At 36.5% G+C, this 14,516-nt stretch overlaps 1 protein-coding gene across 8 annotated transcripts in view; it reads left to right on the top strand.

Moving 5' to 3' along the window:
- The window catches only part of HEATR5A (HEAT repeat containing 5A), a 58,634-nt gene that overhangs the window by 39,026 nt on the left and 5,092 nt on the right, over positions 1–14,516 (top strand). For 7 of the 8 annotated variants that reach the window (XM_048949265.1, XM_048949259.1, XM_048949261.1 and 4 more), the window contains 11 exons: positions 418–444; positions 2,381–2,519; positions 3,517–3,696; positions 4,590–4,829; positions 5,468–5,649; positions 6,936–7,004; positions 7,423–7,602; positions 9,132–9,366; positions 9,712–9,960; positions 11,993–12,120; positions 13,263–13,410. In XM_048949265.1, coding sequence (XP_048805222.1) covers positions 418–444; positions 2,381–2,519; positions 3,517–3,696; positions 4,590–4,829; positions 5,468–5,649; positions 6,936–7,004; positions 7,423–7,602; positions 9,132–9,366; positions 9,712–9,960; positions 11,993–12,120; positions 13,263–13,410 — 1,777 coding nt within the window. The remainder of the gene's footprint in view (positions 1–417; positions 445–2,380; positions 2,520–3,516; positions 3,697–4,589; positions 4,830–5,467; positions 5,650–6,935; positions 7,005–7,422; positions 7,603–9,131; positions 9,367–9,711; positions 9,961–11,992; positions 12,121–13,262; positions 13,411–14,516) is intronic. The other variant, XM_048949266.1, reaches the window with a different exon arrangement.

Genomic DNA, 14,516 nt, shown 5'->3' with positions numbered 1-14,516 from the left:
TCTTTGCTCCAACAGAGTAGAAATTATACGCTTTTCATCATGCCTACCATTAGCTCTAACAATTTTTTTAAAATACAGACTTCCAGAGACCTTGTCTGTGGAAGTTTATGATGTACTGAACATTAATTTTCAGCTGTTAGATGATGAAGATATTTTGAAAACATTGATATGTCAGTATGTTGTCGTAGTTCTGGTCCCTTTAAACGCTAATTTTAAGCACAACTGGCTTGTGATTTACAGTTTTTAATGTAAAATATAACTGAATCAAGCAAAATAGGTTTTTGGCATGTTTGACATAACATTCTGAACTTTAATATATATTGATTTTACACGTAACGATCTCCTTGTGTGGTTGGTATCACTGATATTTATATTTTTGGTTTTGTCATGACTGGTTTGTCATTTGTTTTTGTGCAGGAAATCTTGTTGGATAATTCTGTGTTGGTAGGTCTCTGTGCCTTGTTAATCCTGAACTTTAGCAGTTTGCAGTGTTGTTTTTATATTTCATCATTTCTCTTTTCCTTTTAACCATTTTAATGTGATTTCTTTTAGCATGTCAGTTGACATAGGATCTTCACCCTAACCTTCCTAACTTTCTGCAAATGACACACTTATATTTCATTTATGTGCTGAGTTAGGCATCATTTTAATCTTAACGTGTTCAGTGTGGAAAGGAAACAATTTGTTCATTTAAATTTGTATGTGGTGCTTGCATTGCTGTGTCTTGTTTAGTCATGTCCTACTCAGACTGTGGGAGAATGAGAGAGATGAAAAATGTGCATCTTGCTGTGTCCTGGGCTTGAATCAAATCCTCTTTTTTTTCCCTTTTAAAAATGAGCATGCAAATTATGCACGTCCAACTGGCAGTAGAATGTGTAGCCTGCTTGCATAAATGTTCCACTAAAAGCCTCATTTTTTGTTTTTACTGTTTCAATGGAAGTATTTTGCAAAAATACTTACAGAGTCAGGTTACTTTTCCTTTAGAAGTATGCACTTCTATCTACATGTGCATTGAATATATTATTTGGAGTGTTGTAGATTTGAGTGCATGCATGAAAATTCGTAAGATGACACTTAGTTTTGTGAAATAACAAAGCTGAAATTCTGTACCACTTATTCTTTGTGTACTGAAGTTGTTATTTAAAACAATGTGTTAACTAATGTATGTTAGTTACTTTGACTAACATATGTTGACCTGTTGCTGACTAGTGAGCAGCATGACCATACTGCAAGGTTTCTCTGCAGCAGACACTCAGCTCTGTCAGTTTTAGTTAAAGAATTGTGATGACTTTTACTCAGTTGCAGCTTTGCACAATTTCCACAAGGGTACACAATTGATTAGCTGGAATGCATTCCTTTTTTTTTTTTTTTTAGTTGTAACCCAAGGTTAAATTAGAACAAGTTCCTTAAATATTGGTGTAGCCAATGCGTGACCACATAGCTGGTTCATTAATCTTTGGCATCCCCATCCGAAAGATCTTAAAGCTGCGTGTAAGCAAATTAAAGAGGCAAAATGCTCTACTCTAACAAAAAACATTGAGGCTGTGAATTTTTTTTCTCTAGATGTTGGTTTTGTTTTGTTTTGATTGTTTAAGAGGTTTTTCTTGTTCCTGTATTAATGAATCTATTCTCATGTATTTTTTAGTATTAAATAGCAAACAAACGCTAAGCTGGTGATGTTAAAAAATATGATGATATAAACTGCTTTTCCTAGAAACTGCTCAGGACAGCTGATTTGTCTCAGTATGATGCATTCACCAGTAACTCCTACCCTTCCTCTCACCTTTTCTAGAATAATTTAATGTAATTTGAGAGTATAATATTTTTTTGTGATGGATTTTGCAGCCGTGTATTTTGTTCTTTCTTATAAACATCCTTGTAGGCATGGAGTTCAAATTTACTAAAGTCTAGTCAATTGGCTCACCCTTGTTTACACTGGAGTATACCTAGTTACTCAGGAAGGTGATTTAAGTATATTTCTCTTGCATTGAGATTTCAAACCCATTATGTATACTTTGGTTAAGGAATACATTTGTACTTTGAGACTGTAATTCAGCTGTCATTGAAGTTAATGGCACCTTTCTACTGATATCAATAGGAATTTAATCTGGCCCTAAAACTTTCTTGTAAGTTACATTTAGAGAGAAAGTATTTAAAATACTAATATATTATAATTCATTGTAGAAGTTACAAAATCTTTCATTTGAGTTTAAAAAAAAAAAGAAAGAAAGAAAGGCAGCTGAGGAAAATTAGCATCAGTTCCCTGCTTACTGATTTCACTTATTTTCACCACTGTAATTATTCAGGAATCACTGGCCTTACAGAGGTATGACTGTAAAGGCTTGTTAGCCATCTCACTGTTTCTTTTTGCGTGTTTCAGGTGAATCTCTGTAGCTCATACTTGTTATTGAGACGTGCAGCAGTAGCTTGCTTGCGGCAGCTTGTGCAAAGAGAAGCTGCTGAGGTATCAGAATACGCTGTTGCATTAGTTAAAGAGAGCAGAGAAGACTTTACTCCAGGTACTGTACTGAAGAGATCCAAGAGCTTGACACACTCATAATGAATTTTAAACACATTCTACTATGGTTATGAAAACTTTGCTATGTTCTTGTTGAAGTCTTGAACCCCAAAAGTTTTTTTTCTTCAGTTTTCTATATATTTTGGAAGCATCCAAACCCTTCTGGGTGATAAAATTAATATACTTTTGTTTTTCATTTATTGTAGATAGTAAGGGTCGTTAATCTAGAAGAGGAAAATGCAGTTCCAAAAAAATTGAACCCTGACTACCCCATAGCTTCATATTCCTGCTTCTCAAACACCTGGCTTTGTAGTCCTTACACACCTTACACGGTTTTCATAATTAGTTTTATTTTCATATATAAATCTCTTTCTAAACTAAAAATCTGTCACTTTGAGAAGGTATACAAGAATTTTTGATGAAAGTTCTGAGAATTAGTTAAGTAATGATTATCAGGTGTCCCTAGAATTTTTAACTATCTTGGGGTTTTGGAGCAGTTTTTGTTGTTTTTATTGTTGGGTTGTTGTTGTTGTTGTTCTTTTTTTTTTTCTTTTTTTTGCTAAGAGGTCTGAAAGTGATCATCTGTATGTACCCTTCTATGAGCATGTGGTGGTGATAAATTATTTCACTTTGGATTTCAATTCACACTGGTTTGCAAATTTTCAGAAGATGAGTAATAATAAAAATGTAGGTTTTCGAACATTCTTTTTCAGGAGCTCAGATGCTGTGCTGATTGTAGTGCTGCAAAATTTGGAATAGGATTCTTGTCATTTTCTCTGGGATAACTTTTCCTATTGGTAGTATCATCTGTAAAAGTTCAAAGTTGGTTTTGTACCCAGGTGGCTTAGACATGGCATTAAAGCAATATAGATTATTATTTCAAAAATATTTAATAACTAGAGGCTTGTCAAGCTACTCTGTGCAGCCTTGACTAGGGTTTCTGTGGTCATTACTTAGTTTTGGGATGAACAACATTAATCTCACGTTGTTCTTTGCAGATATTAATATCAGAGAAATAGGCCTGGAGGGGGCATTGCTGGGCTTGCTGGACAAAGAATTGGATCAAAGATTGTGCCAGGATATCAAAGAGACTCTGAGTCATATGCTTACTTCAATGGCAGTTGAGAAACTCTCTTTTTGGCTGAAGCTTTGTAAAGATGTTCTTGCTGCCTCAGCTGGTAAGTACTAATTGACTTCAGTTCAGAATACAATAAAAACAAAGCCAGCAACAGTACATTATGTCACTGAAGAAAAGTATTCTTCTTGAATGTTCATGAATGTATCATCCTCCATAATGAAACACTGGTCAAAGGTCTAGTGTTAAGTTAAAGGTAACTTAATTCTTTCAGAAGGAGTGACTTCTTCCATTTGTATTGCCTTTTCACTATTGAAGATGTTTCTATAAACATTTTAGTATGTCTTCTGTGATGATATTCTAGCTGTATTATTGTCCTAGTGTTAACTTATTTCCATAACAGGACGGGAAGCATAATACATCTGAGCTTGTGAATCCTGTGCAAGTACCTACAAGAAAAATACTCAGACCATCTATTCTGTGGATGATAGGAACGACAGAGACCATAACAGAAATCAGAATGTTCATATGTTAATGAACATTCCAAGCAGATGGGATTAATTATTGTGCTGAATATTGTGAAAAGATTTTTTTCTCCTCTCTTTCTCTATTGCTCTCTCCCAATCTGTGATAAAGAAGAGAAACTTCTTTGCATTTGAAAGGGCAGTAGTTTCATATGTGTCATTTATTTTAAAATATTTTTTTCCTTCACTTCTTTCCTGCAGTTCTTTGTTTACTTTCATCATACTGATCTTACTTTCCAGCAGGTAGTACTAAAGATGTGAAGACAGCCTTGGTGCACTTTATTTTTAATTCTAGCATTGACTTTCAGACAATGAAATTGAAGAGATTCATAGTGAGTTGGTGGAGGCTGCAGACAGACTTTAAAGCGATTCTCTTATAAATCCTTCTGTAATTTTTAGCTGAAGTAAAAAAAATAAAATTAACTATTTTTCTTCTTTTTTTTTTTTTTTTTCTCCTGTGTCTTAACAACAGATTTCAATACAGTAGCATCAATAGATACCACTCAAGAAGAAGAAACTGCCAAAGTGGATGATGCATCCATATTAACATCTGAAAGTGACGAGAGGTTCCATCCTTTCAGTAATCCACGGTGGTCCACCAGGGTTTTTGCAGCAGAATGTGTTTGTAAAATTATAAACCAGTGTGAAAATGCAGGCAGTGCCCACTTTGACATGACTTTGGCTCAGGAAAGGAAACAACGTGATTCGAGAGGTACATCTGAAGCACTGAAAGAATTTCAGAGAATGCAAAATATGCTTAAACTAAGTGTTCACTTTTTGCATCTTAATCAGATTCATCATAAATGTGTTGTTTGTACTGCAGTTAGAAGAGTACATTGATTAAGGTGTAGAACCACTTCAATTAGTCAAAATAGTGGTGTGTCACTGCAGCATCTATAGTCATTTTTCTGGTTATAGCACTGTGGCAAATGTGTATGGAGCTATTATTTCTGCATAAGCATTGGCAATCAGAAGTGATAGCTGGCACCAGTTTGCCACGATGCAATTTGGCTACCTGGGAATATGAAAAAAAAGTGTCAATTTTCAGTACTTCTCTGTGTTTATTTAGAAATGTTTTCCAAATAAATAAATAATAATTAAAAAAACAAACCAACTAGAAAATCTGTCTCATACGTGCTTACACACTACAGTTTAAGCTGAAAAAGAAAGTTCCCTAAATCAGCTAGTATGAAGCATCCAAGTAAAGTTGTATATGTAAAATGCTCTAAGTTAAACTTTAATGTGTTGTAAAATGTAAAATACAGATTTGGAAAATGTTGGGAGCAATATTATGAAATACGTTGTGTGTATATTTAAATGTTTTGAAACTGTTTTTTTTTCTTATTTCAGATGACTTTTTAGTATTGCATTTAGCTGACTTGATCCGAATGGCTTTTATGGCTGCCACAGATCATAGTGATCAACTTCGTCTTTCTGGGCTTCAAACATTGCAAATTGTTGTTAGAAAGTTTGCAACTGTTCCAGAACCAGAGTTTCCAGGTCATCTAATTCTGGAGCAATATCAAGCCAATGTAAGCATCGTTGCTATTGTCTAATGTTTTCTATAATAACAACTAAGAATAGGTGGGTAGTGGAGCATTTATCCAGATTTAATTAGTGATATCCTGAAGTCTTGTTCAGAACTTCCTTAAATGAATTCTGAATTTTAGAGGATCTTAAGAAACTATCATTACCTGTAATTAAAAACAACTATTTTTCATTTGTTTTCATAAACTAACAACAAACGCTCATAATTCCTATACCTGTAATATGCTGAGACACATCACCAGCTAAGTGTACTTATCTTCAGCAGGCTTTTTGCAAAAATCTCAATTGATTTATCATTTGGCTTTTGACAAACAACACATTGACATTTCATTTTCAATGTCAACTCAAAATAGAACTCTTTCAGTATGTCCATAAAATGATGTAGACAGTGATCACTAAAATTTTTCTGTAAGTTCTGGGTGAACTTAATTCACCCAGTAAGAGACTCTAAAAATGACATAACTGAACTGAAGGCCTGAATTTACTCAGGGATCAATTCTAGAGTTTAGTTTCATAAATTATAAGGACCAACATTTGTAGTAGTACTTACTTATTTTATATATATACATGTATATAAACCACTGCAGAGGCTGATGGTATCAGTGAGGATGGTGCCATTGCACTTGACATAGTTTACATAATCTATTATACTTTATAATTTCATTCTAAAAAGCATCTGGCTTAAGTCTGAATGTTCCATTGTCATCTAAATCAGCAAGTGAAATTTTCACTAGAAAATAGCTTATCAATGACAGTAGGTGAAATCTCTGTAACCTGGTGTGTTCTTTATTAGATAAATGGAGTTTATGTTTTCTTCTTCTTTCACTTTGTGAAGCTGTTTCTTTCTTTCTTTCTTTCTTTTTTTTTTTTTTTTTTGAGTAAGGAAATGTCACTTGATGTCTTGCAAGTCAGTAGTGGTTTGGAGCAGTGGTTTTGTTTTTGTTTGGTTGGTTGGTTTTTTTTTTGAGTGCTATTCATCAAGTTAAGAACTCAGGAAGGAAGAGGATTCTATTTCAATTTTAGACTGTGCAAAGAAAAGGAATTACTTTGAGCACTCCTTTCAAGGAGCTATGCTTTCCATGTAAGCAAATCAAACAGCATAAAAAGTATGAATGCAATTGTCTCCTTGTTCTTGAATCTCACCAAAAAAGTGAAAAATGAAACAGGAAACTATGTTTTATAAAGAAAATTGCAGCAAAGCTTGGCTATGGAAAATTATTCTTTACTTAGCTGTTTCGTGTGTATTAAATGTTGTATAACTTCTTTTTAGGTTGGAGCAGCACTTAGGCCTGCCTTTGCTCCAGAAACTCCTCCTGATGTCACAGCAAAAGCATGTCAGGCAAGTGTTGAAAGTCAGAAGTCTTAGGTAATAGACCCTCTGAAATTTTCTTTTTGCTTGATACATCACACAAGAAAAGGGAAACATTAAATCACGTAGTCTCAAATTCTCAAGACAAACAAAATAATGTCATGCAGGTTACCTGTATATTATAGCATCCCAGATTTTTAGTGCACTTCAGAATCTTTTGGGAAACTTTTGTAGCGGCTAATACTTCAGTTATTTAATTCATCCCTCCTACTGTTTTTGGCTTTTGTTACTTATATATGCTGAACTGTAATTCAATTTAACACTGGTTATTGTCTGAGAGATAATTATATCTCAATAAAAATGAAAAAAGTTTGACATTTTACAGATGGGGGAAAAAGGAGTATCTAGTGGCATTTGTCTTGTTTCTAACTAACTTTTACAATGCTAGGTGTGCAGTGCCTGGATAGCAAGTGGTGTAGTAAGTGATCTCAATGATCTTCGAAGGGTTCACCAGTTGCTTGTATCCTCTTTGGTCAAAGTGCAAGCTGGGAAGGAGACACAAAGTCAACAGTATAATGAAAGCACCTCAACTATGGAGACATTGGCTGTGCTTAAGGCCTGGGCAGAGGTTAGTGTGATAACTCTGTAACAGTAGTCTTGATTTTTGGTAGGTGGATTAGAACCTTTCAGACAGAATTGTTTCAAAGATCAAAATACATGCTTCATTAAATAGAAGTTTGTTCTTTGCTATGCTTTGCTATCTCTAAATATATCTCTAATAGTACATAAACACCAGCCTAAGCCAAGTTGAAAAATAAATATAATGAACGAAATGCTTGGTAAGCTTGACAGTGGCACTGCTGTGTAATTCTACACACGTAGTATTATACTGTATTTCATAGTATTTCATAGAATCACAGATTCATAGAATTCTTACATCTTGTGATGTTTTGCTGTTAATTTTAAATTGATGTGGTATAAATTGTTATGGTAAGGTAGTTGTAAATAGTTATCTCTTTCATTTGCTATTTAATTTTATACAGGTAGCTCTTTCAGCAATGTCAGTTCAGTACTGTCTTGGCTAGCTGCCTTAAAGTCAGCTCACATGAATGCTTATTTTAATATACGTAAATGCAAGGTTAGGTATTTAAAAATAAAAATGTGACAATATATATAACCTCTAAAAGATGTCTGAGAAAGTGCTGATGATGAACTTGATGGAGGGAATGGATAACCAGCTAAATAGGATCACGTGGTTGATATGGTATTTGTGTAAGCAGAGGGATGTTTTGAAGAGAGCGGGCAATAGATGGCATTTATTTGACAATTTATAGAAACGCACACATCTTCTGGTGTCTATAGTGGAGAAAGGATATGTTAGCAAAAAAGGGATACCATCGGAGAAAAGCTAGCAAAGGGGAATAAAATTCTTGAAAATATGTTACACTAGAGTTTTAAGTAGATCAGCTTCTTTTATCTATTCAGGACAAGGTGCCTTTTATCAATTTAAAATGATTACAAAGAGAAGTTTTTTTACTGGCATATAACAATAATTGTTTCACTGGTCAGAAGCTCAGGCAGAATTCAGACTGGATTTAGTGTTAGTCATGATGTTGTAAGAGTTAATGGGCATAAATTGAAACACAGGAAGTTCAATCTGAACACTATGAAAAAAACTTACCTGCTTTAAAGGTGACAGCACTGGAGCAGGCTGCCTGGAGAGGTTGTGGAGTCTCCTCTAGTGAAATTCAGAACCCACCTGGAGGCTTTCTGTGCAACCTACTGTTGGGAACTTACTTTAGCAGGGAGTTGGACTTGGTGATCTCCAGAGGTCCCTTCCAACCCCTGCAATTCTGGGATTATGTTAACTTTTCAAAGTGAACGCGTGTAGATTTTTTTTATCTATACATAACAGCCACAGGAAATCTCTAAAGTAAGAGAGTCTCTTCAGCTTTCTAGTGGATTTGAGATATGAGAAACTACTACAAAATAAACTGGGGGTAAGTTTTTGTGACCTGTAATCAAGTAATCTACACCTACTAGACTTGAAGCAGGGACAGATTCTAGGAAATCTTATCATGACCGACTGTTGAGCCAAGCATCTTGGTAGCTTTCCAAGTATTAATATTGTAAATGTTTCTCCAACTATATAAACAGGTTTACATAGTTGCAATTGAAAAGCAAAAAAATCGAAGTGATTTGCACAATTACTCCTTGAAAACTGCGAACTCTGCAGAAGAAAGCTACCGAGATGTAACATCTTCAGCCAGTGGTCTTGTGGACTTAGTACAGGCAGATCTTGGAACACTGAGCAAACTCTGGCTTGCTGCACTTCAGGATTTTGCTCTCTTAAATTTGCCTTCAGAATATGCATCACAACTGCCTGCTGAAGGTAAGGAGGTGAATAAATTTTCTTTTCATAGCTCACTTGCAATCATTGATGTCCTAGCTGACTTGTGTTAGCTTTCAATAAGATAACATTGCGTAGAGAATGCACATACTTGTGTACTTAAATATAAATAAAGTTTGCTTATGAGGAAAGAGCTTTCAGTGATGTGAAAAGTAGTTTGTTCAGTATCTGTGTTGGTTGGATATTTTTATGGTTGAAAGAAGGAAAAGATAATTGTGTTCCATTCAAGTAAATCAAAATAGATTTCCATTTTTAGCCTAAATTTCAGTATTCCACATTTGAAAGAAGAAAAAATATATCCTTGAAACGTAACTTTTCTTTTTGTAGGTGGTGCATTTTATACGGCAGAGACCATAGAAAGTGCCAGACCTCATTACTACAGCTCCTGGGCTCTGATACTTTATGCTACAGCATTATGGCTTACTAGCACAGGTTTCATTGTTGCGGATCCAGATGAAGGAGTTGCTAATCTCTCTAGACCTGTCACCCCAACTACAATGTGTCAAGATTCTTCTACCAGGCCCTCAGTAAAATCTCCTGAGGATGTGAATACTGACAGGTTTCATCTTATTTTGGGTTAGTGTATAATCTGTCTTGATTCTGCAATACCAAGAATGTTTATCATTTTTCATTGATAAAGCTGTTTGCAAAAAGTATTTTATTATTCACACTTCACTGCATTGTTGAATTTTGATCGTTTCATAGAAAAATATAGTCAAGTGAATTTTAAGTCCTAGTGAAATAATTGTAATCTATTTTCCCAAATGTTTAGCTCATAGTTAGCTACTACAAACTCCAAAGTGCTTCCTGCTGTGCTCGTAAACATGCAATTTCAGATTGTGTGAACAAACTTTAGCACAGACACTTTCTATAGCACAGCAGTTCTTAAGTGTACATTGATAAGTTGTCAACAGTTTATGGGACCCACAGACCCATGCCCCAGGAGAGGGAGAAGGGGAGAAATGGGAAAAAGTAGAGAAATAGGCCTAAAAACAAAACAACAGCAACAAGCTAAGGGACAAAAAACTAGTTTACTACTTTACATACTAGTAAGTATGATATCGGAAGGCAAGATAACACAACATAATACAATATAATTGGAATTGAAGCTAATAAATCAAATGAAAGGAGAGAGTGATTGTGTCCAAAATCAAAGGCCTTACTCTAATGCTGAAGGTGAGATGGCTAAGAAGCACGTACCCCAGTGACGACTTGTAAAAGAAGGGCAGACTCGTGACTTGTGAGCAGTTTTCCCCTCTGAACAGAAAATGGAAACGGAACAGTGGAAGTCCTGAGGGATAGATGGTTCTTCTCTTCTGAGAACCAAGTACCTAGGAAAATCAACAGTTCATGGAAGTGGAGCACTAACTCGTTAACTCCCAGTGCTCTACTGGGATATTATGTTGTGATGTGGAATACCAATGACAAAAATCATAAAACCATGACATCAGTTTACCAAGTCATCACATACTTTGCAATTACAGCTGTAAAACTGAGTTGAGAACATGGATCAGAATTTATATGAAGTTTATCTCCAGTGTCACAGAATGTTATCTAAAGAGTCCTGAAACCTCAGAAAGAAGTGACCAATTTTATGTGGTCTGGAATGTGTGAGCTTAGGTCCGTGTAATTTGCTTGTAGCTGGTGATCCAGCTGTGGTGGTTCTAATTGTTAGCATTTCTGTAAGATGAGAAGGAAAATCCTCAGCCTTGGAGTTTATGAACTATTGTTAACTTCTGTTATTCTTCTTAGTTACATAAATGAATTCACTTAGGCAAATATTATATGTATGTGTTATGAATTTTTCTGCCTGTTGTGGTTTAAAACAGCAGTTAGCTGAGCACCACAGTCATTTGCTCACTCGCCTCTCCTCCTTCCCATGGGATGTGGGAGAGAACTGGGGAGGGAAAAAAAAGACAACAAAATAGAGCCCACATGTTGATATAAAAAATACTGAGGCAGAAAAAGAATAATAAAGGAATAATAATAATAATAAAAATAATAGGAATGATCATACACAAAACAAATGATACACAAACAATTGTTCTCCACCTGCTCACCAATGACTAGCCAGTACTGAAACAGCAGTTGCTTCTCTGGCCCACTTCCCACCATTTTCAGGTCGTTTTTTTTTTTTTTTCCCCACATGATTCTGTACGGGATGGAATATCCCTTAGACCAGGTGGGCTCAGCTGTCCTGAACACCACAATTTGTGCCTCCCAAGTCCCCTCACTGACAGGGCAGCATGAAAATCTGAGAAACCGAAGTCTCCTTGACTCTGTTCTGCACTGCTCAGCAATAACTAAAATGCTTGTGTGCTATCAGCATTGTTTGCCTCCTAAATCTAAAACATATACCAGCCACTGTTAAGGAAAAATAAATTCTGTCCCAGCTGAAGCCACGATAATGCCTATTCATCAGATCTAGAGTGCAGAAGTTTTACTTGGAAATTGTTTTAACTTATTTATGAGAGTTGTTTCCTCAAAATATTAACAGTGGGAAATGAATCCACTTAATATAAAGTGCAAATGCTATTTGTATGTCCACTCATCATACTATTAGATTACTTTCTAAAATTTTATGATTTGTTTTCTTTGATCCTTACAGGAATTAGTGTGGAATTTCTCTGCTCTCCTCGATCAGATGCAGCAATGGAGAACATTATTGCCTGCTTACATGCCCTGCAGGCTCTCTTTGATGTTCCCTGGCCAAGATCTAAGATAGGTGGTGATCAGGTAATGTGTTATTGATCAGAATCCCAAGCTAACTTAGAAGGATTTAGGAAGAAGCTCCTTATCATTTAGGTCACTCACATCCATACAGACTTGGTAGTGGACAAGACTGGGCCAGTCTTCCTGAAATTACCTTTTCTTTTCAAAGAATAAGTGGTATAATGCTGTAAACGTTTAGAGAAATGTGGTTTATTCTTAAGAAACAAATGTCATATCTGCTTATATCTGCAAAACTGTCTTCCTCTTATTTATATTTGTTCTGACCATTGAACTTTTTATATAAAATATTTTTTTTTACATCTAAATAGCATTCATCAAAATAAAAAGGGAAAATGACAAGAATGTTTCAAGAAGAGAGAGTGCTATAATCCAAGCTTTATGCTTGGAAATGACTATAGGACTGTTTTTTTAAGTTAGACATGATTGTAAAGGCCAAAGGAAAAAAAAAAAAAGCTTCTCGAGCAGTAGTGAGATCTGTTAGATGCATAGACTATAGTTTTAGTTTTGAAAATGGGGAAAGTAACATCTTGTAGACTAATCCTTCATACAATCTATAAAACAAGACACTGGATGTAAGGTTCTAAGCGTAAGTTTGAGACGAAGATTATATGCAGGTTGTAAGGCTGACTGACAGACCAGAAGCAGGTGCTATTCCTAAAAATGAAGGAAGTTTTTGAGAAGAGTGAAGTGCTAATTTTGAGCATGATAACCTTACAGACAAGCCAGATGTAAAGCATAACTTTGAGCAGTATCTCTACTCGTTGAATTAAGCTTTATACCACCTTTTGTGCCACGCAGTTCTCTAACACAGCACAGTTGATGCCTGTGGCTGTGTCTAAGTTCTGCTAACTATTGATGCTGCCTCCAAGGAAACGTACACGAGGGACTGTAGGCCCAATCCAAGATAGTATTCCTATTGTCGTGAGTTAAGAAGGAATTGAATTCTGCTGTTAGTGGCTATAGGACTTCAATAACGTGCCAGTTCCTGTGTTTGTGCCAAGAGTACTATTGTATTCCTTAGAGAAATCAAATCAATAAGAGTAATACAGTTTGCTCTAATTGTTATTGATCATTTGGTAAAGAGTGTCTGTTTCTAAAATTTCTGCATCAAAGTGGGTATACATTAAGCATTTTTCTTGCTGTAGGAGTTGGCTGTAGAGCTGCTGAATGTTTTGCATCGACTGATACTGACCAGAGAATCACCTGATATTCAGCTTGCTGCCCTTGAAGTTGTTCGTCTGATTCTTTTTGCAGCTCAGGAACATGTGAAGGAAAAGCGGAGAAGTGCGGAAGGTACAGTAAGGCACAAGATGCTGAATATGTGTTCTTAAGGGTACGGCAATGCTTTCTTGGAAAGTAGGATTCTTGGAGTTGGTATTCCAACACGTATCTTAATTGAAGTTCTTCACAGTTAGTGACTAATTCTGGCTCACTTAAGTCAGCCCAGGTGCCTGACTTCAGAAATCAGAGAGACTTGATAGCAGATGCTGGTGGACTAGAGGCAAGAACTGAGGAGAAAAACCTGAGAAACTGCAGGCTGTAGTTGGCATAATCTTGTGTGGTGACAGGGAGGAGGAATTCATGGAGGAAAGGGGTTCAATTGTAGTAGAGGGGTGGCCAGCAGGGACAGGGAGGTGATTGTCCCTCTCTACTCTGCTCTTGTGAGGTCCCATCTGGAATACTGTGTCCAGATCTGGAGCCCCCAGTACAAGAAAGACAGGGAGCTGTGGGAGAGGATCCAGAGGAGAGCCATGAAGATGATCAGGGGACTGGAGCACCTTCCCTGTGAGGTCAGGCTGAGGGAGCTGGGCTTGTTCAGCCTGGAGAAAAGAAGGCTGCAGGGTGACCTCATTGAAGCCTCATTGAAGCCTTTCAGTACCTAAAGGGAGCCTACAAACAGGAGGGGAATCAGCTCTTTGCAAGGGTTGATAACTGCAGGACTAGGGGAAATGGTTTTAAGTTAAGGGAGGGGAGATTTAGGTTGGATGTATGGGGAAGTTCTTTACTGTGAGAGTGGTGAGGTGCTGGAACAGCTGCCCGGAGAGGTTGTGGATGCCCTGTCCCTGGAGGTGTTCAAGGCCAGATTGGATGGGGCCCTGGGCAGCCTGGTCTAGTATTGAATGTGGAGGTTGGTGGCCCTGCATGTGGCAGGGGTTTGGAGATTTGTGATCCTTGAGGTCCCTTCCAACCCTGGCCGTTCTGTGATTCTGTGATAGAGCAATAGAAAGACTCTGCATGCACATGCACACACACAGCTGTTACAACCTGGATTCCACCAGTTTCTCTGATGATAGCTTTCTAAAGCTAATGAGAAAAACAACAAAATAAGATCATGTTGGCATGATACCTCAGCATGTTTGAAGTCTAAATCTATTGCATCCACTTCTCCCTTTCCACAA

This window comes from Lagopus muta, chromosome 6 (assembly GCF_023343835.1).
Source record: "Lagopus muta isolate bLagMut1 chromosome 6, bLagMut1 primary, whole genome shotgun sequence".
NCBI classification, from domain to species: domain Eukaryota; kingdom Metazoa; phylum Chordata; class Aves; order Galliformes; family Phasianidae; genus Lagopus; species Lagopus muta.
Note: the sequence above shows the minus strand (reverse complement) of the source record. Positions and strands in the feature narration are given on the sequence as shown.